The sequence below is a fragment of the Aphelocoma coerulescens genome, chromosome 5, assembly GCF_041296385.1.
Source record: "Aphelocoma coerulescens isolate FSJ_1873_10779 chromosome 5, UR_Acoe_1.0, whole genome shotgun sequence".
In the NCBI taxonomy this organism is placed as follows: Eukaryota; Metazoa; Chordata; class Aves; order Passeriformes; family Corvidae; genus Aphelocoma; species Aphelocoma coerulescens.
The window spans coordinates 12,393,123-12,418,540 of record NC_091019.1 but is presented as its reverse complement, the minus strand read 5'-3'; the positions used below and the strand labels follow the sequence as shown (position 1 = coordinate 12,418,540).

At 40.8% G+C, this 25,418-nt stretch overlaps 1 protein-coding gene across 6 annotated transcripts in view; it reads left to right on the top strand.

Moving 5' to 3' along the window:
- The window catches only part of BMAL1 (basic helix-loop-helix ARNT like 1), a 48,380-nt gene that overhangs the window by 17,325 nt on the left and 5,637 nt on the right, over positions 1-25,418 (top strand). For 3 of the 6 annotated variants that reach the window (XM_069016588.1, XM_069016587.1, XM_069016586.1), the window contains exons 2-14: positions 7,571-7,694; positions 8,377-8,524; positions 11,288-11,308; positions 12,205-12,243; positions 12,578-12,619; positions 13,188-13,345; positions 15,240-15,319; positions 16,342-16,434; positions 17,413-17,530; positions 19,587-19,736; positions 21,458-21,704; positions 24,764-24,870; positions 25,216-25,366. In XM_069016588.1, coding sequence (XP_068872689.1) covers positions 8,385-8,524; positions 11,288-11,308; positions 12,205-12,243; positions 12,578-12,619; positions 13,188-13,345; positions 15,240-15,319; positions 16,342-16,434; positions 17,413-17,530; positions 19,587-19,736; positions 21,458-21,704; positions 24,764-24,870; positions 25,216-25,366 — 1,346 coding nt within the window. In that variant the 5' untranslated portion in view covers positions 7,571-7,694; positions 8,377-8,384. The remainder of the gene's footprint in view (positions 1-7,570; positions 7,695-8,376; positions 8,525-11,287; positions 11,309-12,204; positions 12,244-12,577; positions 12,620-13,187; positions 13,346-15,239; positions 15,320-16,341; positions 16,435-17,412; positions 17,531-19,586; positions 19,737-21,457; positions 21,705-24,763; positions 24,871-25,215; positions 25,367-25,418) is intronic. The other 3 variants (XM_069016589.1, XM_069016591.1, XM_069016590.1) reach the window with 3 other exon arrangements.

Genomic DNA, 25,418 nt, shown 5'->3' with positions numbered 1-25,418 from the left:
AGTGTTTTGCTAGGCTGCTGTTTCGTTTAAAAGACACATTTGTTAGAACTTCCGTGAGGATTTTGCCTTCCTGCCACTGAAAGACAACTTTTGAGATTATGAACTACAAGAAGAATATTTGCTGCGTTCCAGGAGCTTCATTGAGCTGCAGTAAGGAAATTAAAGTTGCCCAGATCATATCATAGTCATAATAATACTTACTGTGTACAGCTGGGCTTTATTCATCATCTCTAGATTAGAAGATGTGCATTTAACAATATGAAACTTATTTGTTCTGTTTGGCTAATTGAAGTCTTTAAGACCTGTATCTGAAACATCTGTCTACTGTAAACTGGTGCTCATATTTAGGAGCTGGATGAAATCTTGAAACAAGAAGCGGCATCTTTTGGACTGCAAGTGCAAAAAGGAGGCATTCCCAGCTGTGAGTTACAGAGGCACTGATTGCAAATTCCCCATTTGTATAACATGGGGAGTGAGTTAAGTAGCTTACCTACTTGTTATCTTGTGTGCTTTTCCTGCTCCAGAAATGTCAGTCCAGGTTGTGTACAGTCCTCTTACAGACTAATTTCTAATCTTCTAAAAATTTTGTCTTTGAAGTTGACTCTACAGAGCATCTTACGTTGTTGACAGATCAGAAGTAATGTGTACAACTTGGGAGACTTCACAGAACCACTGCCTCCTCAGTTGAGAAGGTTTTTGTTGTTTTGTGGGTTTGGGTGTGTATTTCTGATCAAAGCATGCTGGAAGTACATAAGCTATTAAAGAAATCAACTTCAATTAGGTTTTTCCTTGAAGCCCATTAATGTTGGATAATTGATTTACCCACATGGTAGGATGGATTTTCCTGTCTTTCACAGACCCTGCTCTGCCCCCCACCCCCTCCAAATCCCTTGGCTGGCTTAGGGTTGGTGGGCAAGGATTGCACTCAGTGTTTGTGAAGCAGTATGTCCCTCACACATTGGAGGCTGGACCAGGCTTGGAAACTCAGGACTTCAGCTAAGTTTATATTGCAGTAATTGAGGGAGTAGATTTCTTCTGTTGTGTCTGGGTTTGTTTCTTTTAACTCTGTCATTACTAAAAGAGCAATTGATGTTGATGTCAAATGAGTAGATTGAAATAACTGGCCCAAAGGACTTAGTTGTCTATTAATTTTAAGTCTTCTTATCCTCCCCAGTCTTGAAAATACACCTTGTTTCTTCTCACACATATGCAAAATCTTCTGAAGGATTGGAATAAATGGATATTAAATATCACATCCTAGCATAAGTTTTGTGGACTTACTTTTCCAACACTTAACACTAATGGACCTTATTTTTAATGCTATTTCGTTCTGTATTTTATATTACAGAAATTCTGGGGTGCTGTGCTGAGCAACATTTCTGAAGCATTGTTTTAAATTAGGTTGGCTTGGGTTTCTTTGGTTTAAATAATGAAAACATTTCTGACATTGAGCTCACTCATTTTTCTACAAGCAGCTGGATTTCTCAGGACGGCTGATTTTTATTCCATTTTACGGAATAATGGCAGTATCCATTTCCAGTGAAATCAATCTGAATGTCTTTGATCAGCAGGATCTGTTGAAATCCAAAGACATCCAAAGGCATGAAGGAGTGTGCTGATTGAGAGTGGATGTTTCATTTACAGTTAGACCTGGGTATAATTCTTAGTGTTACTTTTCTTATTCTTTGTAGGAGATCCTTACAGATGTTGTGTGGCAGCTACACTTTTTTGGTAAAACCCTCCTTAATGTATTCATGTTGACATTTGAGATGAAATATGAACAGGTGTTCCTAGAATATCTGTGGTGATCTCAATGTGTCTATAGAATGTCATAAGGCACCCAGTAAAACACAGAGTTTGTAGAGCTCTGAGGCAGAAGTCGATGGTTCCTGCTCTAAGTGGAGACAGCTGAAGTGCTGGTTCAGTCTCATTCTGTGTGCTGGGGCTGGGTTTAGGAATTACTGCAGCACTGAGAGCTATACCCAGTATCTGGTGATGTGAGGACTTGTTGGTTGCAGTAGCCTGTAGAGGCTACAGTTTGTTTCATGTGTAGAGGTTTCATAAACCCCTTGAAATGTGGCCTTCCAAGAAAGGCAGGTCCCTTTCTGTTTTCCCTGTGGAAGCAGTTTCTTGAAACCTGAGGAGTGCATGTGCTGGCAGATTGATTATCGAAGCAGGCCAAATTCCTTTGGTAGCAGCAGCATGTTAGTACTGATTTCCAAGAGTGTGCATCACCACCTTTTCACAAGGGCTTGATTTGTTCCCTTGTGATGTTTCCTTTTGATGGCTGCCCAGAATGAAATATGCAAACAGGCCATAAGCTCACTTCAAAGAATAAGAGCTCAAAGAGTCTAATCTTGGCTGACGAGAAGCTTATACTAGATCAAGCTTTCAGTAATGGTTGCAAACCAGCAAGCTTTGTTGAAACACTCTTGCAGCTGGGATCCAGTGGGTAGGCAGGGAGGCAGGAACTCTTGAGATGTGAGGGGAAATGGAATCTCCTGTGGCTGAGGGTCAGCTGGATAATCAGGATGCTGGTTCTGATGATGTCTCCAGTGGCTGTTCTGTAGAATTGTAAGCTAGACCTTGAGCTCTCCTATCACTACAGGTATATCCCAGTCCCCTGCTAAGGAGGGAAATACTTAACCTGTAGCACAGCTGGTCTGAACAGGTTTGATTCCTGGATGTGCCATGGGTTGGCTTTGGTTTTGATCCATTTTTCCTTTTCTACTGTGAAGGTGATCCATACTTCTATCCATAAGGCCTTCCTGTGTGACTACACACCCTTGAAACACATATTTATCTGCTTCACTGAGAGAAGAGCACGAGCTAGGATTTTTGGAGGTTGTTTAATTCTGTTGGGCTCTCTTTCCAGAGTTAGCCTGTTTTCCTTTCCTTCCATGCTGTCTGAATCTTTATACTTAGAGCTGCAGTCAAATCCAAACCTGGAAGGAGTGTCTGAGATACCACATGAGTCTGCAACCAAGCAGGGGGTTCTCTACAGACCAGAGAAAAGGGTCACCAAGAACCTTATGAAGAACCCTAGGAAGTTAGCAAAGGGAAATGCCAAGTCCTACACCTGGAGAGGAAAAGCCCCATGTCTGAGTACAGATTAGGGACTGAGCAGCTGGAAAACAGCCTGGCAGAAAAGATAATTGATGGTTCATGAGCCAGCAGTGGTGCCCTTGCAGCAAAGACGGCCAAGAGCCTCCTGGATTGCGTTAGGAGTTGTGCTGCCAGCAGGCTGAGGGAAGTGATCCTTCCCATTTATTGAGCACTGCTGAGACACTTCTGTGTTCTGGGTCTAGTTTTGAGCTCCTCCGTGCAAGAGAACGTTATTTTAGTTACCACTGACTCTTTGAGGCAACAGAGAAGTCCTTTGTTAAAGTAGCTGGAATTAAAGACTGTAGGTGCTTTCCCTCATCAACAAGGAGAGATAGGAACCAACACCTCTCTTGATCTCAGTGTTGTGTGAACAAGATAAAATGCATTGTTCTGTGTCTCCATCACCACTATGAGAGTCTGCAAAGCTGTGAGGTGATGCCATGATCTGACCTGTTCTGCTCTCAGAGGCTCTACTGATGAACAGATGGTTTTGGTGTGGGAGTGTATGGAGTTTTTCTTCTGTTTATTGGAGACTTTTTTCCCTACATGTCAAAATTGTTTATCTTGTAGCTTTGTGGCTGGTTAAAATCCATGGGCTGCTTCCCTCCAGCCTGCTCCTTTTTCCTTAGGAAAGATGGGGAGCAGCTGTTGGAAGAGGGGGTCTCTTGGGCAGCTGAGGGCTGTGCCTTTGCCTTCCACAGAGCAGAGCATCCCTGTGCCCTGTTGTGAGGGGCTGGAGGAGCTGCAGGAGGCTGGAGCAGCTCTGGGTGTGTAGTCAGGGTCAAAACATGAACCAGTGATGTCATGAGGAGTTCCAAAACTCAGATGAGAATCATAGGCTGCCAGGGGCTGGTGGACATGCTGAGGACTCGGTGGTAAGAGGGTGACCTCAACAAACAAACCAGGGTAAAAATCCCTTCTTTGCACCAGAGAGTGTGGTGAGATGAATCTGCATGTGAGCGAAAGCCACACAGCTTTTTGTCTTCTGGGAGATTAGAGTACTTGCAAATAGTGTTAGGGAGCCATTAAAACCAAACAGTATCAATATATTGGGAAGGTATGAAGTATTCTGACAGCTGCTCCTTAAGTACTGAGGGCAAAGGAAACTACCCTGCTTTAGTTCAAAGATCTTCCTGCGATTCCTATGGAGTATTCCATAATAAAGGTTCTGATGTAGGAACTGCTTGTTACTTGCAGCACTGTGCCCATGGATGCTGGTCTGCATGTTGAAATCATCCCAGGGACACTTGGAGTCCTCGTGCTGCTGAGCTGAGCTCTCCCCATGACCAAGTGCATGTGCATCAGGAGCCTCCAGCAGCAGCACACTGCTGCTAGGGAAGATAAAGAACCTCTTTTTCTGTTTTGTACCAGTTTGTACTGTGACACTTAACTCCAGCAATGGAATACTGCTGCGAAGGGAAGTAGATGATTTCCTTTTTGGAGCTGTTTTTGGTTCAGTCATTACCCATAGGGACAATGAGTATCTTTTCAATGGCTTCTTCAGGAAACCACACCACAGTTTTCCTCTGTCATTGCGAAACTGCTTTTGAGATACGAGACACTCGTGATTCATAAAGTTATGAATTGCATTTCTTTCAGAATAAATCCATGTGTGCATTGGACATCGCTGCCTCTTGCCTGGGGGTAGCCAGAACTGATGGGGTTTGTGTAAAGAGGTCCTGACTCCCGGGTGGGTGCTTGGCTCATGGAGCTGACCTACTTTAGCTGTGACCTTGATTTGCTCAGAGGTGTTTGTGTACTCGTGATCAGCTTTGCTGCATGATTAAGCTGGTCACGTGTCATCTCACTTTTTTTTAAGGGATAAACAATAAGATTTCTTTTTACTGTCTCATTAGCCTTGTTTCAGGAGATCAGAGGAAGATGGAATGCAAGGAGGGGGAATCCTGAAGGAAGTAGTCCTGAACAGGCTGTAAAGACAAACTGTCATGGATACAGTGACAAAATATCATTTGATTCTCCTCTGCAGGAGAATCCTATCAGGAAGTAGACTCCATGGCATTTTTTTCAAGTAGGTCCTTAGAGTACTTTGGCAACAGGTTTGGCATCATAAATGGAAGATTTGAACTTTGCTTATTATATACATGGGTAACTTTTGTGTTCCTTTTCAGTGAGAATTTTTTTTAGGCACTGAACATCCAGCAGATGGAGGCTTAAAAGACAGTAAAATATTCAATTTCCCAGAATTTTAAGAAAACCTTGTGAAAAAAACATTTCTCTGAACTGTTCACTATTTAGTGGGGCATGCTGATTTTTGTTCTGATCATTGAGTTGACATTTTCTTAACTTTAAAACTCATTTCAAGAGACATGCATGGTTCTTAACTCCTGTAATGTTAAAATGTAGGACTGTGATTGTTAGAACTGGATGAGCATTTGGGACATGGTAGAGAAAGGGCTGACTGGAAAAGAAATTGAGAATAATGCTCTTATGTGTTTTTTTCTGCTTAAATGGTCAAGACACTTAAAATAGCTGCTTTGAAACTATCAAATATAGGCAGGTATAAAATGGCACAGCTGAATGGATACTTGATTTCAGTAGTTTTTTTTCTATAAAACTGATATGAAATTTTTGCTTGAGATGAGCAACAATATGTTTTTTGCATTACTGAACAGTGACTTGTGCAGTGTTCTGATTCTGAAGCTAAAATGTTGACTATTGCAGGCATTCTTAAAGGGAAAGGACAGTGGTAAACTTACAAACCCTTTTTCTTCCACCCCCTGTTTTCTTTATTCATTCCAGCTCATCTCAGCCTTCTGTCTGAGGTCATCATAGATGGTCAATGAAATTATCTAATGCAGTAAAATATGAGTTCAGCAAGCACCCTCACATAGAGACATGTTCAGAAACACACTAAGTTTAGCTATAACTAATTTCTGCACATCCAGTGGGACTGAAGATAATGGGCTTGGGTCTGAACCAAGCACGGAGAAATGGCCAGTGACTGGTTTGACTGGTAAATTGAGATGCAGTAGTCTCATACACCACAGTAACACAATCGAGTCTGTAGCTGTTGGACTGCTTGGGGTAAGAGAGACAAAGCAGACAACTGGGAAAAGGCTGGCATAGGGAGACAGTAGGGCCTGACCTACAAAGAGCTATGGGTGTGAATGAAACCCTTGCAAAACAAATGTGGTTGTGGATTCAATGGCATTTCATAATTTGACTTAAATTTGTACTGATTTAGCTTTGGTCAGTTTTTGTGCCAGCTGGCTTCTTAATGTGCCTGTACCAGTATGTCACACATTCTCAAAAATGGAAAAGGGGTCAGGTTATTTGGGAAAGGACCACAGAGAAGCTGGGTAAGATGGGCAATGAGCCCTCAGCAAAAGTTTGGATGCTCTGCTTCAGGAGCAGCACTGATCCACTGTTCTGAAGTTGGTGGTACTGAGGCAATGACTTGCCTGACCTTACACTGCAGAGCTGCAATCCTGACTGTTATTACCATAACAGGACCAGAAAATTAGATAATTTAAGCATGTAAAATTCTGAATTTGCTATTCTGGCAGAGCTGAAGAAAATGATAACAAATAACTTTGGATTTTTTTTGTCTAATAACTCAAAACATGTCTACATATGTGCTTCAGCAGAATTGGTTACAGTATGATCATGTTGACAGGATATTGGTTGTTTTAGTTGTAAACTTCTGAGTGTCACGGGAGCTGCTTGTTCTGTGTACTTGGGAAGCTCTGCTGTCACAGGTTAGAAGGGCAGTCAGGACATTCACAGGTGCATCAACCAGAAAATTGCATCCAATAGAATTTGGAAGTTTTCTTGCAGGAGGAAAATGTAGAATGGTTTCTAAATCTTCCATAGTAAGTTTTGCTGAAAAAATTGTTTTGTGACAGCAGTGTGGAAGCAAAGGGCATCTGCATGTTTATAGTATGGTTGGGAGACACATTTGAGGGTGTGAGTTGTAGTATGGGGATGTGGATTTTATATCAAACTTGAAGCTTGCAGAATAAAACCCATGTTTAACCCCTGTCCTTCAAAGATGCCAACTGCTGTTACAGTGGGAAACAGAACAGTAAGCCAAGCCCAAACTTATGACCATCCTTAGAGGAAAGCAGTCAGGAGTGAAGGGTAAGTCTGTCTTTTGCACTGTGACAGCAATTTCACTCATTCTGGCAGCATCTGACAGCAAATGGCTCATGATTGTCATTGTGTGATCATTATGAGCAGAGGGGCTTATGTATAAGACCAGAGAATGGTAAAAAGGGCCCATAAGGAAGTGGTGGCAAAGAGATTCCTTCTGCCCAAACCTGGGTCCACTGGAGATGCACATCCCAACATCTAACTCTTTTGATGGATGGGTAGCTTCTACACTTTGTAAGAAATGAAATTTGATCCCTGAGTTGGAAACATCTATTGCTTTTGTAAACTGTGTCTAAAACAATTGGTTTTGAGGTGTTTTTTAACAAAACCTGCTGGTTTTCCTCCCATCCAGGTTTTTGAAAGTATTTGACCAACAGAACATGAGGCATGGAAGAGTTCTAAGATTATCAGCTGCTTTGGGCTGAGCATCATCATCTTTGCCCAAGTGGATTTAAGCTTCCAAGACAGGCCTTCAGGTAAAACCTCTTCTCTTTCACAGTTGATGCTACTTAGCAGTGAACTTTTCACAGGGTTTCTTCCAACAATGTAATTATCTGCAGTCTAGAGAATTAAAAAGTGTATGTTTTGGCTGAAAAAGCCAATTAGATTCATTTGTACCTTTAACCTTCTTAGACCATCATTGGGTTATTAGGTTTTTATTTGTGGGATCTGCTGTGGTGGAGGTATTTATTTCTATGGAAATCATCTTAATTCTGTTCCATGAAATTCAGTGGAATCAGAACTTTTAAAGTTTATGAACTGTTCTGATATGATCTTCAAATTCAGAGGCACACTAAAGCAAGTGTTCCCTCTCAGAAATATTTCTGTTAGGTAGAAGCAATTGGCTGGCCAGGCAACATAAGAATAAACCTGGTTCAGTTCAAGATCATGCTGACAAATCTTTAAAAGCAATTGTGCTACATAATGTGTTTTGAGAGTGGTCATGGTTTGTGTGCAATACTCAGTGCAGCAGTAACTGGAAAAGGAGAAATTACCTGGTTTTTTTACAGCAAGAGGAAATAATAGAAACTGATTGTTGCCGTTTTTTAATAATGCTAAGTTCAAGATAACTTTTTTGGTTAAAAATATGTGTCTGCTTATATTAATGCAGTGGTTTTTTGGTTGGCGGGTTGTTTTTTCTTTCTTCCCTAATCTCAGACAGTCCAATGGCAGACCAAAGGATGGACATATCTTCTACAATTAGTGACTTTATGTCACCAGACCCTGCTGACTTGATCTCCAGTTCCCTTAGCACTTCAGGAATGGACTGTAATAGGAAAAGAAAGGGAAGCTCAACTGATTATCAGTAAGTTGGATTTCTCTTGATTTAGCACTGCTAAAAGGAGGTGGTAACACAACAATACAGTGGGGAAGACTATAGAAATATTTATAGCAATTTTTAAATAACCTCTTCTTTACAACCTGCTTTAAAGGTTTTAATAAAGAAGAAAGCTACTCTGCACTAAGAGGCAAGTTCATTATTTAATAATAAAAATAAAGCTTTCATCTCAGTGCAGCTAGAATTGAGGGCTATCACTTGGGGTAAGGTTGAGGAGAAAAACTTCTGGCTGATGGAGAAGTGGAATTAGAACTGATGAATTGTACAGTGTGAAGGTTGGTTATATTGACCATTTACATAGGAAATACAGTGACTAACAGAGGGAGAAGATAATAAATTTATTGAAAAAGGGAAGCAAAACTAGGAATAGTTCCTTTTCTTCACCTATTTTTTGCTTATTTAGTCACTTCCTATCAATGTGCTGCCAACCTTTGCCTGATGAAGCTGTTTTGGGCTCTCATTTGAATATGAATCTGAATAGTCTCTGGTTTGAGTTATTAGAGCTGCCTTTCTTTTAATCAACTGGTTTAATCTTGTGTTGGTTCTCAGCTGTAGAAAGAGGTCCCACCAACTCTGCTTTAGAACAGTGAAGGGCACAGCAGAGTTTGCCAAACTCCCAGACCTGTAATGTCTCCTTCACTGGGCACACCAAGAGCAACACCAAGAGCAACCTACTTACTGCAAGTCCCTGTGCAAGCCTCCTCTGCATTGTAACTTTACAAAGTGTGGCTGCAGGGGAGCTTGTGAGTGGCGACATCCATTATTCATCCAGCCACCGAGTCCACTTTTATGTAACTTAGCACAGATTTTATTGCTGGGGGCCTTTGGATTGTTGGCAGCTCTTTCTAAGAGGAGGGGCAGAATTTTTAATCCATGCTGAGCATGATAATTAAGAATTAGATTCTTTTTAGGAGAACTTCTGCACAAAACTTTAAATTCTTCTCTGAACTGCCTTTAGTCTCCCTGAAAAGCACGTGTGTCCCTCTAGTTGAATTGACTACTACAAAATTGAGTGAACAGCCTCAATCTTACCAACTTCCTCTTCTCTAGAAAGGATTTCTCCATCTTTATTCCTCTGGGTAGGAAGCATTACTCAAGTCCTCTTTTCCAAAAGACAGCTTACTCTTGTAAGTTATAATTCTGCCCTTTAGGTTCTGTGTGCATTTTTTAAAAATGTGTGAAAACGCTGTTTCCTTGAATCCTTAGTGAAATAAGTTTACAACAGCTGTAGTCATACTGCAGTTCATGTTGTGTTGCAAAGTAAATGGTGACTAGTAAGTGTTCCTCTTTGAAAGTAGAACTTAAGGTAGACTGCCTTGATCCCTCCTTATATCTATGTATATATGGGGAAATGGTCAGAAATGCTACTGTTCCAACTTCTGCTTCCTGTTCATGATTTCATTACGTAAGTTATCCAAGTGTCCAGTTTGGTGCTTCACATACCAGTAAAGCCAGGGAGTAAGGGAGGCAGAACCAGTGTTTTAGGGGAGTTCTTTGTTCACCTCTTGAGTACAAGCAGGAGGAGTCATCAGCTGCGCTTTCAGCTCTCCACAACAACTTTTTCGTTCTTTCTCCTGCAACTCCTCCAGGAAAATTCCTGCCCAGCCTATTGCTGTCACTTCAGCAAGGGCTGGTCAAATGCTGTAATCCAAGACGTCATGCACAGGACTATGAACAGTAAATTTTTTTTCTTGGGAGTAATGTTTCCAATTGAAATGTTACATGATGAGAAAACAAACTACCCTGATGCATTTGTAACTTACCTTTTACCTCTTTTAGATTTTGCTTTCTGGAGGTGTTTAACAACAAACATACTAGAGCTAAAGGTGCTGTCACAAGTGCTGTTTAATTGTGAGCATCAGGAGTCAGTGGCTAAGACAGTAACTCAGCTGTGCAGATTGGGAGATGAAGAAAACATTTAGCATTATTATTATTGTTGTTATTGTTATTATTATTATTATTTAAAAACTGATCACAAAGATAATTTATCTAAGAGTGCAGTGAATAATACCTGAAAGACTACCATGGTTATTTTTAAGAAGGCTTGTGTCCATTGTTGAACAGGAATAACTAATATGTTAATGAGATGAGAAGACTTTTTCATAAGGCTTTTATAAAACACAGCCTCTTATCATGGTAAAGCTCAGTGGTATTTCAGGTCACTTTACAGTCTTGAAGTGATGCCAGGAGTTAGTTTGCATGTAGAAATTCTGTTTAATTTCCTTATGGTATGATAAAGTCTGCATAAAGTTCAGCCTGGGACTTTAGACTAAAGCCAAGTGTGCATCTGTCCTGCTGGGCAAGAATCGAAAACTGAGAAGCTTAGGGTACTTTATTTTTATTTTTTATTTCTGGCCTTAGAGTCCTCTGAAATCCCATTTATCTAACCACAAGGACAACATGCATAAAGCACAGATCTTTCCTTTCTGAAGATGAAACAATATCTCAGTAAATTGCATAACATAATTCAAGTTAGTTATTTTATTAGTTTTTCACGTTAAGTGTAATGAACTATGCTCTCTTTCCTTAAAAAGCAGAATTATTCTTTCAGAAAGTAGATTAATTTGAACAAGCTTGTTTCTTTAGAAAATGCTCACTGCTATTGTCCTGTTTTCATTGTGCTTTTTCATTTCAAATAGAATAGGAACTAGCTTGAGAATTTCAGCAGAAAATGTAAGATATTATTCTTATTTCCTATATATGGTGTATTTTATTTTTCTTTTTTTTCAGACTCGATGGCTTTCCTTTTGAGTAAGTATAAATATTTTAGTAATTAGTTTCTCTTGAAAAAGATGCCCAGTGGTTTTTTTTCCCTGCCTTTTGCTTCCATGTACCTAAAATTTACAGGTAGAAATTAAACTAGAATGAGCAGGCCTAAGAAGGTCCATTTAAGCACAGTTGTATAGATTTACATAAATCAAAACATTGTCTTCCTAATTATTTTGTCTAAAGAATGAAGTGTGGTCATAGGCATTTAGCTCTTTTTAGCAAGTACAGCTGTGAAAACTTTTGTTCTCCTCTCCTGCTTAGTTGTGCACATATGGCTGCAATATTAAATGTATTAAGGGGGATTATTTCTATTCGTCATGCCTCCCTTCTTACTTTTTTTCCTTCATGCTGAAACAAAAGCTACCCACGTATCTACACTGAGAGTTGTACTAATTTCCAATGTGCCTGGTTAGTTTCATACAGACTTCCCTTCTCTCCATGCATTTGGCCATCTCCAGTGGTGTGTTAGTTTAGGTTATTACCATCTTCTACCCCAAAACCAACTACCATAAGGCAAACTGAGCTATAGAACATACAGGCATCTGCACAAAGTTGGGTTTCCCCCCCTTCTAGTTAACTGAAAAACACTTTTGTAACAGATGATATCTTTGAACTGCAGCATGTTTTACTGTCAAACACATCAAACTGTGCCATTTAGTGAGTTCTGAAGGAGACACAACTAATTTAAGAAAATGTTTTAATGTTACAGAAACCACACAGCTTCCTTAGTCCTTCCAGTTTCTTGTTTTTATACTCCTATTTTTGTATTTATGATTTAGAGGTGGCAGGAATACTTCATTCTGGTTTTATGGTAGTTGGATAACAGTTCTGCCAGTCCTGCTGAATTTGTGATGTGTTGCTTTGTTCTGTTTCTGCAGGGAAGGTATGGATACAGATAAAGATGACCAACATGGAAGGTACTGTTGATACAGTAGCTGAAATCTCAGTTCCACAGTTCTGACACAGGATCCTGACTGTGGATGCCTGTTCTCAGTGTCACTGTGGTCCCAAATTATTGCTTTGCTGGGATGAAGGCATAAGATTGTTTAAACAACATGAAACAGACAAGCTAAAAAACCCCACAGTCTGAGGTGCAATATTATAAATATTGATCTTTCCTGTAGAAAGGTTAAATAAACATTCAAATTCTAAAAAAACTGATCTTAATGAGGATCACTAGGATGTGAGATGCAGTGAAAGAATTGGGTTGGGTGCTTTCAACACTAACTTTGTGATGTCATTTCTCAACAGATTGGAATATGCAGACCAACAAGGCAGGATAAAAAATGCAAGGTATTGCTCTAAACAAATATATTTAAAAGAATTATCTCTTGCTTTTTGCCATGTATGAATTATTTGTTTATGTTTCTTCTGAAAATGTCTCTTTCCAGCATTGATCTTCGCTTATTTTTCCATATTTTTCACATTTTTAATTAGGTTTGCATAGAGTTTTGTGAAAACACTAATTTGGTGGGTAACTTGGTTTTAGTCACTTCATTGATGTTGAAATTGAAGCCAGATATATTTCTGGTAATGTTACATTCTTCATCTTTCTTCTTTCAGACTCAATAGTGGGTTGTGGAAGTGTTAACAGTGAATCTTAATATGGGAAGATATAAAGCTGTGCTGTGTGGCCAACACTGGGTGTGGTTTTCTGCTAAACCAGAACCTTGTGCTGCAACCTTTCCTGTTGCTTAGAACTGTTCTTTACCCAGATAATTAACATCAAATGTCTGAAGAATGTCTGCTGTCCTTTTCACAAGGACAAGAGGGTAGCTTACTTACCCTGAGGAGGTTACTTTTGGGCATTGTTTGATGTGCCTCATGCTCTGCTGCTTGGTGTTTGTCCTTGTGTGTGCAGGGAGGCTCACAGTCAGATCGAGAAGAGGCGGAGGGATAAGATGAACAGCTTCATCGACGAGCTGGCCTCGCTGGTGCCGACGTGCAACGCCATGTCCCGCAAGCTGGACAAGCTCACCGTGCTCAGGATGGCTGTCCAGCATATGAAAACACTTCGTGGTGAGTTGCCTGCAGCTGCAGGGCCATTCCAAATGGCATTTCCCCTAAGCCACGCTTTTTCTCTCCTTTTTTTGCCAAAAAGGAGTAAGTTAATTCATTTTGGGAGGGCTCCTCCCCTTTTCTTAGCGTCTAATGCTCAATGTTCATTCATGGCTTACTAGTTCATGGTCCAGTAAATACCCTGATCTCACTGGGGCAACTTGGGGATGAGAAGATAATAATTTTCCATCATCTGACTTATTGATCAGTACTGCTGCATTCCACAGCACCAAGGTGATGCCTTTTCCTGGTCTTAAAATCAAGAGTCACACACGGTTAGAAGGGGAAAAGGGATTTTACCTTGGTGTTTATTTTAAGGATCCTTAGGTGCACACGTCCTGGTCATATGCATCGAGATGCACCCTGCCGAGTCTATGTATGTGTCCCTCCCCTCCCCAACATTGGGTATAACATTATAGGTGTTACTAATTAGCATATCTATCAAAGATTCCCCAATGAGAGGCTCAAGTGAGCCCCCCTCCCCAAGGAACCTTCCCCTGGATGGTTCTATCTTGCTTTACAGAATGTGTTCTGGAGAGTTCCTTGGGCTCTGGGGCACACTGATCCCTAGCTACGAAGCTTCTAAAATGTTTAGTCTCTTAGCTTAACAAACAAGTCCAAGAATGTAGGCAAAAAGCACTAGGAATACAGAAGTTGTAAAAAGGTATAACAGGGGTATAAAAGAAAAGGCAAAAATCTTCATGGCATCAAAGGCAGCTGGGGCAGGTGGGGAAAGGGAACAAAGGGCTTAAGGGCAGTGCACGGTTGATGCTGGTGCAGTACTGAGCAGTGCTCTAAGCAGGCAATGTCCCACGTTGTTGGATAGAAAGGTTAGATTTTAAGTATAATATTCCTACAGGACTTCTAAGTTTTTGTGTTTGTACCTTTAGCTCTGTGTGAAAGAATGCAGAATATTTTGAAAACTCAGCTTTGGTCTTTTTGACCAGTTTCTGTTGCAAGCACTTGGGGGGAAACATATAGGTTTGGAAGAGTTGAGGTTGTTAAAAATTGCTGTGTGTTCCTAAGGCTTCACATAGCAGTGAATCAGGGCTTGGGTGCAAGTGGTGCTGGTGCTAAAAGCTTAAGCCTTCAAGAAATGCACTACTGAGAAAAAAAAAGGGATGCAGCTAATTGTAAAAAAGATCCTGGTGATTGTTCTCATTTGTAGGAGAGCTGGTGCCTTCAGTCATATTTAACCTCGTGGTTTTGAAAGGCTTGACTTTCCTGCCACTGTCATTTGATGAGGTTAATACTTCATAACACTTCAGTGGTTACTAATTTGACTCTCTTCTGCCTTTATGAAGGGAATAGAATGAGAAGAATTACTCCTTAAGAAGTAGCTGCCTCTTTTGTTGCCAATTTTGGGGTTTTGGCATTGTAAGATGATGTCATTGTAATGCTGGGTTTTGTCTTTGGCTTGGAATGAGAGAACTGATACGTAAATTCCTAAGTGATCATTTGTTTACATGAGCTTGTCATGGTTTACTGAGTTATAAGGAGAAGAAATAGTTGGAATGTTTTTACTTTTTAATCTCTTATTTTTGTAATTTCTAATTCTGAGACTAGACCATAAATCAAGGACAGCCTTTGGTTCCAAAATATATCAATTTATATCTCTGAGGCATTTAATTTGAATTTGTACCTAGTGCAGTACATGTTTCTTAGCAAAAAAAGCTTCATCCTTTTATAAGTTAGTACCAACAGAGCTCATGTTGATAGTAAAACAAAACCAAAAAAGTAACTTTCATTTTAAAGAGCACTGAACAACAGTCTAAGAAGGAGCCAAAAGAAACTTGCTCATTTAAGTGTGTAATGTTGGTGATCTGTGAATTGTTTGTTTGTTTGTTTTCTTTAGGTGCTACAAACCCATATACAGAAGCAAACTACAAGCCTGCTTTTCTATCAGATGATGAATTAAAACATCTTATTCTCAGGGTATGTTCCAACTTTTAATTAAGAGATATTAATATCTATGACTATAACTCTCCCAAAGCACACCAGTATTTTTCTGCCATGTATCTCAGCTTAAAAATGTTTTGATTATGGAGAAAAACAAAGAAATCTGCAGACTGCTTCATAGAGTCAGTGAGTTTAATGATGACTAGCATTTCTTAATTCAAGCAGAAAGATTGAAGAGGGGGGATCTGAGGAAACCCATATTTAGATGGTAACTGTCAGTATCTTCAGTCATTACATGAATGAACCAAAATTACATGAATTGTTTCCTTGCAGACTTGCTGCCCTGGGTTACCTTGCCATGATTTTCAGTGTGCAGTGATGCAATGAACACCTTTTTTTTTTTTTTTTTTGAGGTCACTGATGTAACATGACTTAGTATGTTTGGCTGCCTGCTGTTACACTGCTTTTATAGTGTGGAGAGCTTATCTCATTAGTCAGTAGTTAGGCTCTTCAGTGGCTTGTGTAATTGTTGAAGCACTGCAGTGTCCAGATGCAGCATATGCAGAATTTAATTTCTGCAGCATTGTGACTTTGAGGATACGTAATTGGGGCCTATTCCTGCATGCTTGTGTGTGACTGAAAGACTGTACTTTGGAAATATGAATTAGTTGCCTCCAGGCACAGAAATAAATATCCATGTTATGTTTGGTTTCTAAAAGAGGAGCTTTTTTAAATAGTTAAAATAACATTTTAATTTGAAGGCATTATTAAACATAATCATAATATTATTGGACAAGACATGGGTTCTTTCTTCTCCTAAGAGTTATTTTACATTCTGGGCACAATGCCCAGAATGATGCCAAAAATGTTTGCAGATGCAGAAAAACCCCTTCATTGTAATTTCACATTTTGCCTGTTGACTCAGTTATCTCTAAATGTTAAGACAGCTCTCCTAGTGTAGAAATTCTGTACTGCTGTACATGAAGTGTTTTTAAAGGTTATAGCGATACAATGAGGATGTATAACTTAGGATTTGACTTTTTCCCCCCCTTAATTAGGCAGCAGATGGATTTCTTTTTGTTGTGGGCTGTGACAGAGGAAAGATACTGTTTGTTTCAGAATCTGTCTTCAAGATCCTCAACTACAGTCAGGTATTCTTTTCCATTTTAAGTATGTTAGATCTTAAAAGATTGGAGAGCTTTTTGATGGCTATGCCTTTATCTGGGGGTAGGTATGAGAACAGCCTGTCTTGAAAGCTGAGAGGTGTTGCAAGGAGAAAGCTCTTCTCTGCCTTGTCATTAGAGAAGATTGTTTCTGGTTTCCATTCAAAGCAAAGAGGTGAAAAGGAACTAAATTTAATTCACTGATTGATGCATTCTGCTCAGGGATTTACCCTCAGGATTGCAAAAGCATTACCTAATTGGGAATGGAAGCAAATATTGAAACATCAGTCTGGGGTTCTTCCAGAAGCTTCACATGGATTTTTCAACTTAGTTTTCTTTCTGTCTGTTCTGGTTTTGCTTGCATGCTTACTGATGGAAACTGGAAAGCAGTTATACCAAAGCCAGGTTTTTAATATATGATCAACATAAGGCTTAACTTGGACCATATATTGTGCAAATAATCTTCATTCTTTCTGTCATCTGCACTCTTCATCAAGTTTAAAACTTGTATTAGTTTCAAAAGTTTTCCTAAGCCAGCCTTTAGTTAGGTATATACTAAATGCCTATTCATATGTAAATAATGAAAGAGAACATTTGCAATTATGATTTTTTTTCATTTAAATGTGTGGTAGAAGAAGTGAGACTGAGGAGAAACCAGAATATTTGTTCTGTGGGGAATTGAGCATGCCAGTTCTGCAAAACTCTTACTGAAAATGATGACAGAAATTACTGTGTAATGTAGTCATAACTTCCAATACACAGAGAAAACCTTCCATCAAATCACAGGTCAGAAGGGACCCTTTAAAGGTCATGCAGTCCAGAACCTCTGCAATGAGGCTGGATCTGGATGTTTGATATTCCTTGGTTACACCTCTATGTAAAAGGATTGTTCATACTGGATGCTAAAATGAAGAAAATATACTGAGCCATTATTTTACTTTTTGACTGAATGTTCAATCTCTACAGAATGATTTGATTGGTCAAAGTTTGTTTGATTATCTCCATCCTAAAGACATTGCCAAAGTGAAGGAGCAGCTCTCTTCTTCTGACACCGCGCCACGAGAAAGACTCATAGATGCAAAAAGTGAGTGTTACCACCTTTGGGAAAAGTGTTACCTAGCCAGAGTCACTGCTGCTGGGGCTTTGCCTCCTGTCAGAAGTGGGGTTGAGGGGGGATGCTGGATTGTCCCATGCCAAGGAAGTTTTAGCTTAAAGACAGGAAGAAACAACAAAAGAAAAAAAAAAAAGTGAAACAGGTACCTGGAAGTTGTTGGGTTTGGCATGCACTGTGGCACAGATGCATTACTGGAACTGGCTTCAGCTGGGAGATACCCTCTCTTTTCCAGGCATCAAAGCTTTAACCTCTTCCATTAGAACATATGAAGCATTTGTTCTAATCCATCATTCTAAATGGTCAGAATACACTCAGTATTATCTTGGTAGTCCTTAGCTGTCACCCAAGATAGAGGATTCATTTTATTTATCTATTTATTTATTGCTTTCTGCCACTTCCATCAATGACCCAGCCTTTCTCTTAGAAGGTTTTTAACCTTGGAATCATTTGCTGCTATGTCTCTTAGCTCTGTTGCACTCTGGTATTTTGAAGTAGTTCTGTATCTCTGCTGTTCTTGAGGTGAGTGGGTGTTTAATTCCCTCTCATAACAGGAGTCTGCATTGCTTAAGTGGAAGGTGGTATCTTACAACTGCAGATTTCCAGGTCATTAAGTCCCATGCTTGTCAGGAGCAGAAATCTCCTGGATCTCAACTCACAGAAGCCACCAGCTCAACTTCAGAAACTCAAGTTGAGAGAGATCATTCAAGGGCAGGGAGCCTGGAGGCTTCAGCAGAATCAGCTGAAGTTTTTTCTGGCTCCTGTTTTCATCGGTTGTCAAGCATGAATATCTAGTGCTGCCTCCTGGGTTTTTTTTTGTATGCCTCTGACAAAGTTAGGGCAAAAATAAATACTATGAATTACAGTCTTCCCATCTGCTATGATAGACGGATTGGTAGAATTTCAAGAACTCATCCTGGTGAAGAGTACGAGGATGTATGCACGTATTTATTTCTGTGTTGGCATGAGTAACCCAGCACAGCTTGTACTCTCACCACGGTGCAGCAGTTTGGAGGGCATGTGGTACAGGGCAGCCTGACCTCCTGGAGATCACCTCACTCCAGTGGAATTGAGGGAGGCACACTTTCCACTAAAATACTGGAATTGCTGTCTTCCTCCTTATGTTAAAAGCCCACAAGGCCTGAGGAGTTTTTGTTCATGTTGACAGCTGTTTGATTTTGCATATCCCCGTGCAGAAATGGTTGGAGTGGATGGCAGGCTGGGGAAAAGTTGCTGTGTGATTTAAATCCTCCATCAGCCCTTGGAGCACTGGCCTTGCTGATACCTGTGCTCCTGATGCCTGCCATGGAAGCATCTCTTCCCAGAGCCCTGGTGGTACCAGCACTCTGCTCTTGGCTCTGAGTGATATGTTTTGGTTGTTTTCCCACAGAAAAGAATCTCCTGTGAGAATATGATAAAGGTCAGGATTTATTGTTAGGGGATGTCCATGTGCACTTATTTCTGCAAGGCAAGGGAGACTTCTTAGACATAACTGGAGGTCTTGGGGATCTGCAGTCCCTGTGTAGCTCCCAGCTACCTTTTTTCCTCCTTCTATCCCTGAAGTGTCATTGGGGCTCTTCTGCTCTGTATGCATATGTGTTTTCTGAGTGGGTGCTGAGATAGAAAAGTGCCAGTCTGAAGGGTCAGGAGCCTCCTGAGTGACTGTGTATGAAATTCTGCTTTGGCTATGGAGAAATAATCTTTCTATTTTTAATCAGCTCAGAGAAATTACAGTGTTCATTACAGGACTTGTGTGGATTTGTCCAATCTCTTGCTAATCATTGGACTCAGAGCCCTGTGTTCTCGAACTCGCCTCAGTGTTTTCACAGCAGAAGGTGGAGTCAGAACTTGCAGTGTTGGTATGGTCAGCTGGGTGCTGCACAGTCACATACATAAAAACCTCAGAAACAGGACTTCTGTGCAAGACCCAGTGAGGCTGAAGCATTGTAGGGTGGGGTTTGTGGGGTAGCCACGTGTGTGGCTCACTCTGCACCTGACAGACTCTCCCCCACTCCCCGTGTTTGCGCAGCCGGACTCCCGGTAAAGACGGACATAACGCCCGGGCCCTCGCGGCTCTGCTCCGGAGCACGGCGCTCCTTCTTCTGCAGGATGAAGTGCAACAGACCCTCTGTCAAAGTAGAAGACAAGGATTTCCCTTCTACCTGCTCAAAGAAGAAAGGTAACCATTATGCTTTTATTACCAAGGCTGTCGGGATTTTTTTCATACGATCTCTCATTTGCAGTGGTTAAATTTTTTACATTTATCGATGTTTCTTATTAAGATTCTGAACTATGTCTAGGTCTGTTATTTCTTCAAACTCCCCCTCACTCCCCTCGAGTATCTCTTACCCACCTGCATTAGTATTTATGCCAAATTCTCCACTCCTCTCTTGAAACTTTTTCAGGCAGTTTGTGCCAACAGTTCTGGGGTGGTTATTGCATCATCTTCAGACATTGGTCAGATCACATTTGGTCTTGACCACTTGGCCAATGTCTCCAGTAAAGGGGAGCTGTTCCTTGTCCTCTGCTTCTGTTTGCCCAGTGATGTTTGGGTGGGTATCCACCTCAAAAAAAAGTGTATTCTAAGTTCATCTGTGGGTTTGCTACATTCTGAGGACTGGAAACCTGGCATTTCTACGCCTGGAATATTTGGTCATAGCATTAGCAGTGTTGATAATATTTTTCCCTCTGCAGGATATTAGTCTAGGCATGTTGGAATATATATTTAGCCCAAATGTGAAGGTTTCTGCTTTGAGTACTGTTAATGATAGATTTGGTGTTTGTTAGTTAAAGTGAAAATTTGGTGTATTCTCTGGCTGTGGCAGCTGCCCCAACTCCCTGTGAGGTTCAGACACAGCTTCAGCCTTGGATCCTGCTTTTGTGCTCATTGCTGAGGAAGCCAGTTTGTATAGTTTGGCATAAGCCTTTTACTCTACCTCCCTGTGAAAGTCATCTTCCTTGGAGTTTTCAGGCCTGCTCAGTGCTGAGGAATAGGAATTCTCCTTTTGGATACTGACTTTTACTGGCCATTGCAAATGTTCATCAGGCCTATCTACAGCTGTCCCCTGTACACCCCAAACAGTGTATGTTCTGCCAAACATGTTCCTGGGTTTTGTAGGAGCCCCAGGTTAAGTTGAAAGAGGCGTCGTATTTATTAATCTAATTTCTTCATACATTCCTTTGGATTGTTTGCGTCCTTTGCTGAAATAATAAAATGTGATGCAATTTCTGCTCAAAATTACCAAAAGCAACCTTGGTCTGAGCTATGTGATATTTCAGCATAAACAGGGGTTTTGCCAAGATAAATTGTTTATTGGATTATCTCAGATTAGCTGCATTACAGCAGGAGTGCTGAAAAATCCCTTAGAATCACAGAATCCTTAAGTTGGAAAAGATTTCCAAGATCATTGAGTCCTAGCCTTTGACCAAACATCACCTTGTCAGCCAGACCATGGCACTGAGTGCTGTGTCACTTCTTGAACGCCTCCAGGGATGGGGACTCCATCACCTCCCTGGGCAGCCCCTTCCATGCCTGACAGTCTTTTCAGTGAGGAAATTCTTCCTGAATCCTGACCTGAACCTCCCCTGTCGCAGCTTCAGGCTGTATCCCCTTGTCCTGTTTCTTGTTTCCTGGGAGAAGAGGCTGATCCCCACCTGGCTCCCCCCTCCTTTCTGGCAGTCCTAGGGAGTGATAAGGTCATCCCTGAGCCTCCTTTTCTCCAGGCTAAACACCCCCAGCCCCTCCTTAGTGAAGAGTATCCCGAATTTCCTGCATAAGGGAGGAGATGCATTATTAGCAGAACTGAGTTGAAGTTCTCCAAAGCTGCATCCATGACCTAACTGCTTTCTTGGGTTTTGTTGGTTTGTTTTTTGGGTTCTTTTTTTGTTTTCTTTTTACAGCAGACCGCAAAAGCTTTTGCACTATTCATAGCACAGGCTATTTAAAAAGCTGGCCTCCAACAAAGATGGGCCTAGATGAAGATAACGAGCCAGATAACGAGGGTTGTAATTTAAGCTGCCTTGTTGCCATTGGAAGGCTCCATCCCCACGTGGTCCCACAGCCGGTGAACGGCGAGATCCGGGTGAAGCCCACGGAGTACGTGTCCCGGCACGCCATCGACGGGAAATTCGTCTTTGTAGATCAGAGGTGAGAATTCCTGCAACAACTTCCACTCTCCAGCACTGCCTCACGGACAGCTTTCCTTGCAGCAGTGTAAATACCATGGGGAAAATAAATTGCTGCACTTTTTAGCTTTTTACTGCGAGCTGGGTTGGGTTTTGAGGTGGAGCTCAAAGCTGTTACTATGCATATTTTCAGTATGACTGATTAAAGTTTTGAAAAATCCCCCAAACTTCCAAAAATATGAGAGAATAATGCCAGGATCATTTCTGCCAGTTCATTAAGGGGGTTATGTACATGTGAAATCTACAGAAGAAAATGTTTTGAAACTGGACCCTAATTGCTACCTGTGTTACTGGAACCCTTTTGCAAACACCACACAGTTAAGTGGCTGCAGAGGCTGGGTTAGGCTTTGCTAGCATGCACACTTACATAACTGTTCACTGGGGCACATTCTGCTGGGTTAATCCTTCTCTATGGGATCTTTTGTGTCTGTTAAGGAAAGCTTTTCATAAGGTTATCTCTTGGAAACGGTTTGAGAACTTGTGCCAGTGTGGTATCTGCTTTCAAATATCAATTTATTATCTAAAGGGCTAATTCTTTCCTTTTCCAAAAGAAATTACTTGAATTTGCTTAAGTAGCAGGCACATATGACCTGAATCTTCCCTGAAAATTACTGGATCATGGAGGGAAAAGTAGGAGGTTGAAGGATGTTAATGGAGAGGTTATGCTGGGTTGGTTGGAGAGGGGTTGCTTGGTTCCCTTCCTTGTCAAGAGGGATTGAGACTGCCCAGGTGAGGCTGTTCCAGTTTCCCTGTGGCTTTGGCTCAGCTGCTAGAAAAGCCCAAACCCCAAACTCTGACAGAATCTGCCTGCTGGAATTGCTTTCAGAGGAGACTCAGCTGATCTTTAATGCCCTTTGAGAGGAAGTAGAGGATAGTCATGGGATGAAGTGCAGTAAGGAGACTGGGGGTTTTTTATGTTACCTGTCTGGTTTGGAGTGGTTTGGCTGTGACTTTTGGTTAGGTTGTTTGGGTGTTTTTGGTTTTAATTTGATAGAAAACTCTCGTGCTTGGAGCTCGTGCTCGCTCTGGGAGCTGTGGGAGCATTCATAGCTTTCTGTTGCTCAGAAAATGCCATTCTGTCTTGTTTATAAGCAAGTTTTATTTTCAAAAGATCAGACATATTCCCCTGATGAGTAGTTTTGAGGCATTTCTAAAATAATGAGACTCAGAAAATGTTGACCCATTGGATTTAAACACATATGCTTTTATTTAATTGTTTTCCAGCTGTTGTTTGCAGTCCTTGGAATGTGTTTGCTACTTCAAAGGGCTCTTTGAAGGGGAATTTATTTAGAAGAAAGCCTGATCTCTAGGCCTGAAGTTGACATCCACTGATCCTTGCTTCTACTGGAGAATATTTAGGCACCTGTAAAAGTTGGAAGCAATTTCTTTCCAAGTCAGGTTTTTTTGTTAATATAGACTTGCACTGTTCCTTTAGCATTTGTCCAAGGAGCTCAGGCAAGAAACTCTTCTTAAACTCCCTGTGACCCTTTGTGTCCTTATGGATTGGATGGTCCCTGGAGAAGCTCTGCTGTGTGTCAGGTACCAATTAGCTGGGCTGCCACAGCCAGGGAACTGCTTAACAATTCACTGTTGGAACGCTACACTGAGCAGGGTTTTAAAGAGAATGTCTCTCCTCTTCTTTATTCAGTACTTCTAATTGGTCTGCATGGTGAATTTGAGAGTAAAATTAAGTTTCTTATCTATGCAGATGACATCAGACACAGCTTCAGAATTCAGAGCTGCCTTGTTTTGTCGGAGAAGTGAGCTGAGGAAAAGAGGAAATACAGGATGAAATTCCAGAAGGACACAAATAATTTCCTTCCTTGCATAATAGGGTCAGATATTGGATTCACCAAGTCCATTGCCATCTGTCACTTGGTGCAGATTCTCCTTTCCACAGCACCTGTACATCCTGCTGTGAAAAGAAAAGGGTTGACAAATCACCTGTTGATGCTCATGCTGGTTGTTCCCCATCTCTGTCAGGTGTCCCACCACAGCAGTGCTGCTAAAAGCCTTGGTTGCTAAAGTTCTTGGAAAAATACTGGAATAAGGTTGACTTGGTTGCTAGCTCTTCCATTTTAAAGATAGACTTTGTTTTGCTGCTTTGTGGTTCTCTTAGAGATTGCTTTGATGAGTTTTCTTGGGGTTTAAGTGTCCTGGGATAAGGCTCACCAGACAAAAGTCAGTTTAAATTCTTGGTTCCTTCACCAGGACTGAGGTGTTTGATCTCCCTGTCAAGGAGGACTTGAGGTGTAAAGCACCCGATTGGTGCTGAATTCTCTTGGTGTGTTTGGGAACATAAAAAAGTGCCCCACATTTAAATACTATGGATTTTGTGCTTCAGCTTTTTCCCTTCTGTTTTTATTCATAATTATTAATATGTACTAATTTCTACATTTTATAATATTTAATTTGGGCATTTTTGAGATTGAAGAAGAGGTGTTGACCTACCCAGGTTTGTTCCTAATTGCCCTTCATGTTTAATTTGCATTGGAATAGTCTGGAATTGTGAAACTTATTTCAGTTTCTTCAAGGAACTGTCACTTCTCCCTCAGTAATTTTCCTCTAAGAAACATACAAAATCCAAGTTGAGTTTGGTGTGGTGTTGTTTTGTCCCACTCTTGAGTTCTCCAAACCTTTGATGTCTGTTTTGCAGTGGCATTTTATGCAGAAAGCTTGGTGTTATCTTGTGGCTGCTACAGGGCAGCTTTTTTCAGGCTTAAATTCCCAAAATTACAGTGTATCTTCAAAGCTATTTAGAAACTCTTACATCCCCTCTGGTGGTGGTAGGTCAAATGTAATACCTGAGGGCTCTGGGTCTTAAGTACTTTTTTAATTACCTGAGAATTAAAAATAGTATTCTTAAGGAATTACTTTTACCTTCTAAGCTGAAAATTCCTTTCTGCATTACTTAAGCCTTACCCAGCCTCGGTGTGAGATTTAGGAATCTCTGACTAATGCTTCAACTTGAAAAGACTTTTTTTGTTTTCTTTATTTTCTTCCTCTCCCTCCCTTCCCCAGGGCAACAGCCATCCTGGCATACTTACCCCAGGAACTTCTAGGTACTTCATGTTATGAATATTTTCATCAAGATGATATAGCACATCTTGCAGAATGTCACAGACAAGGTACAATTGCTAATAATTCAGGAAAGAAATTTTGTTCAAAATATTGGGGACAGTTATTGTGTATTAAGGAAACCCAACAGACTTGAAAAGATTTGGGTATTGCTGTTTGCAAGTGCTTTAGTGGAGAACATTGTTCTGTATGTGCCAAACACTGTGATTATCTTAGACTTGCATGGATTTGTAGGGAATATTTGAGGTTCAGGATAGGTGAGGGGGATGAGGGAGGAACAGCATTTTTTTGAGGGGTGAGGGGAGGAATTAACTGGGTTTTCACTGACAAGGGCTCTATTTATGTTGTTGTGGTGCCTGTTTGACACAAATCACTTGCTTTCTGCCTGTCTTCAGTTTTGCAGACAAGAGAAAAAATTACAACTAACTGCTACAAGTTTAAAATAAAAGATGGCTCTTTTATTACGTTGCGGAGTCGCTGGTTCAGTTTCATGAACCCTTGGACCAAAGAAGTAGAATACATTGTCTCCACAAACACAGTCGTTTCGTAAGTGCTTTTCCCTCAGCAGGTGCCTGGAAATGCCCATTGTTCTGCCCTT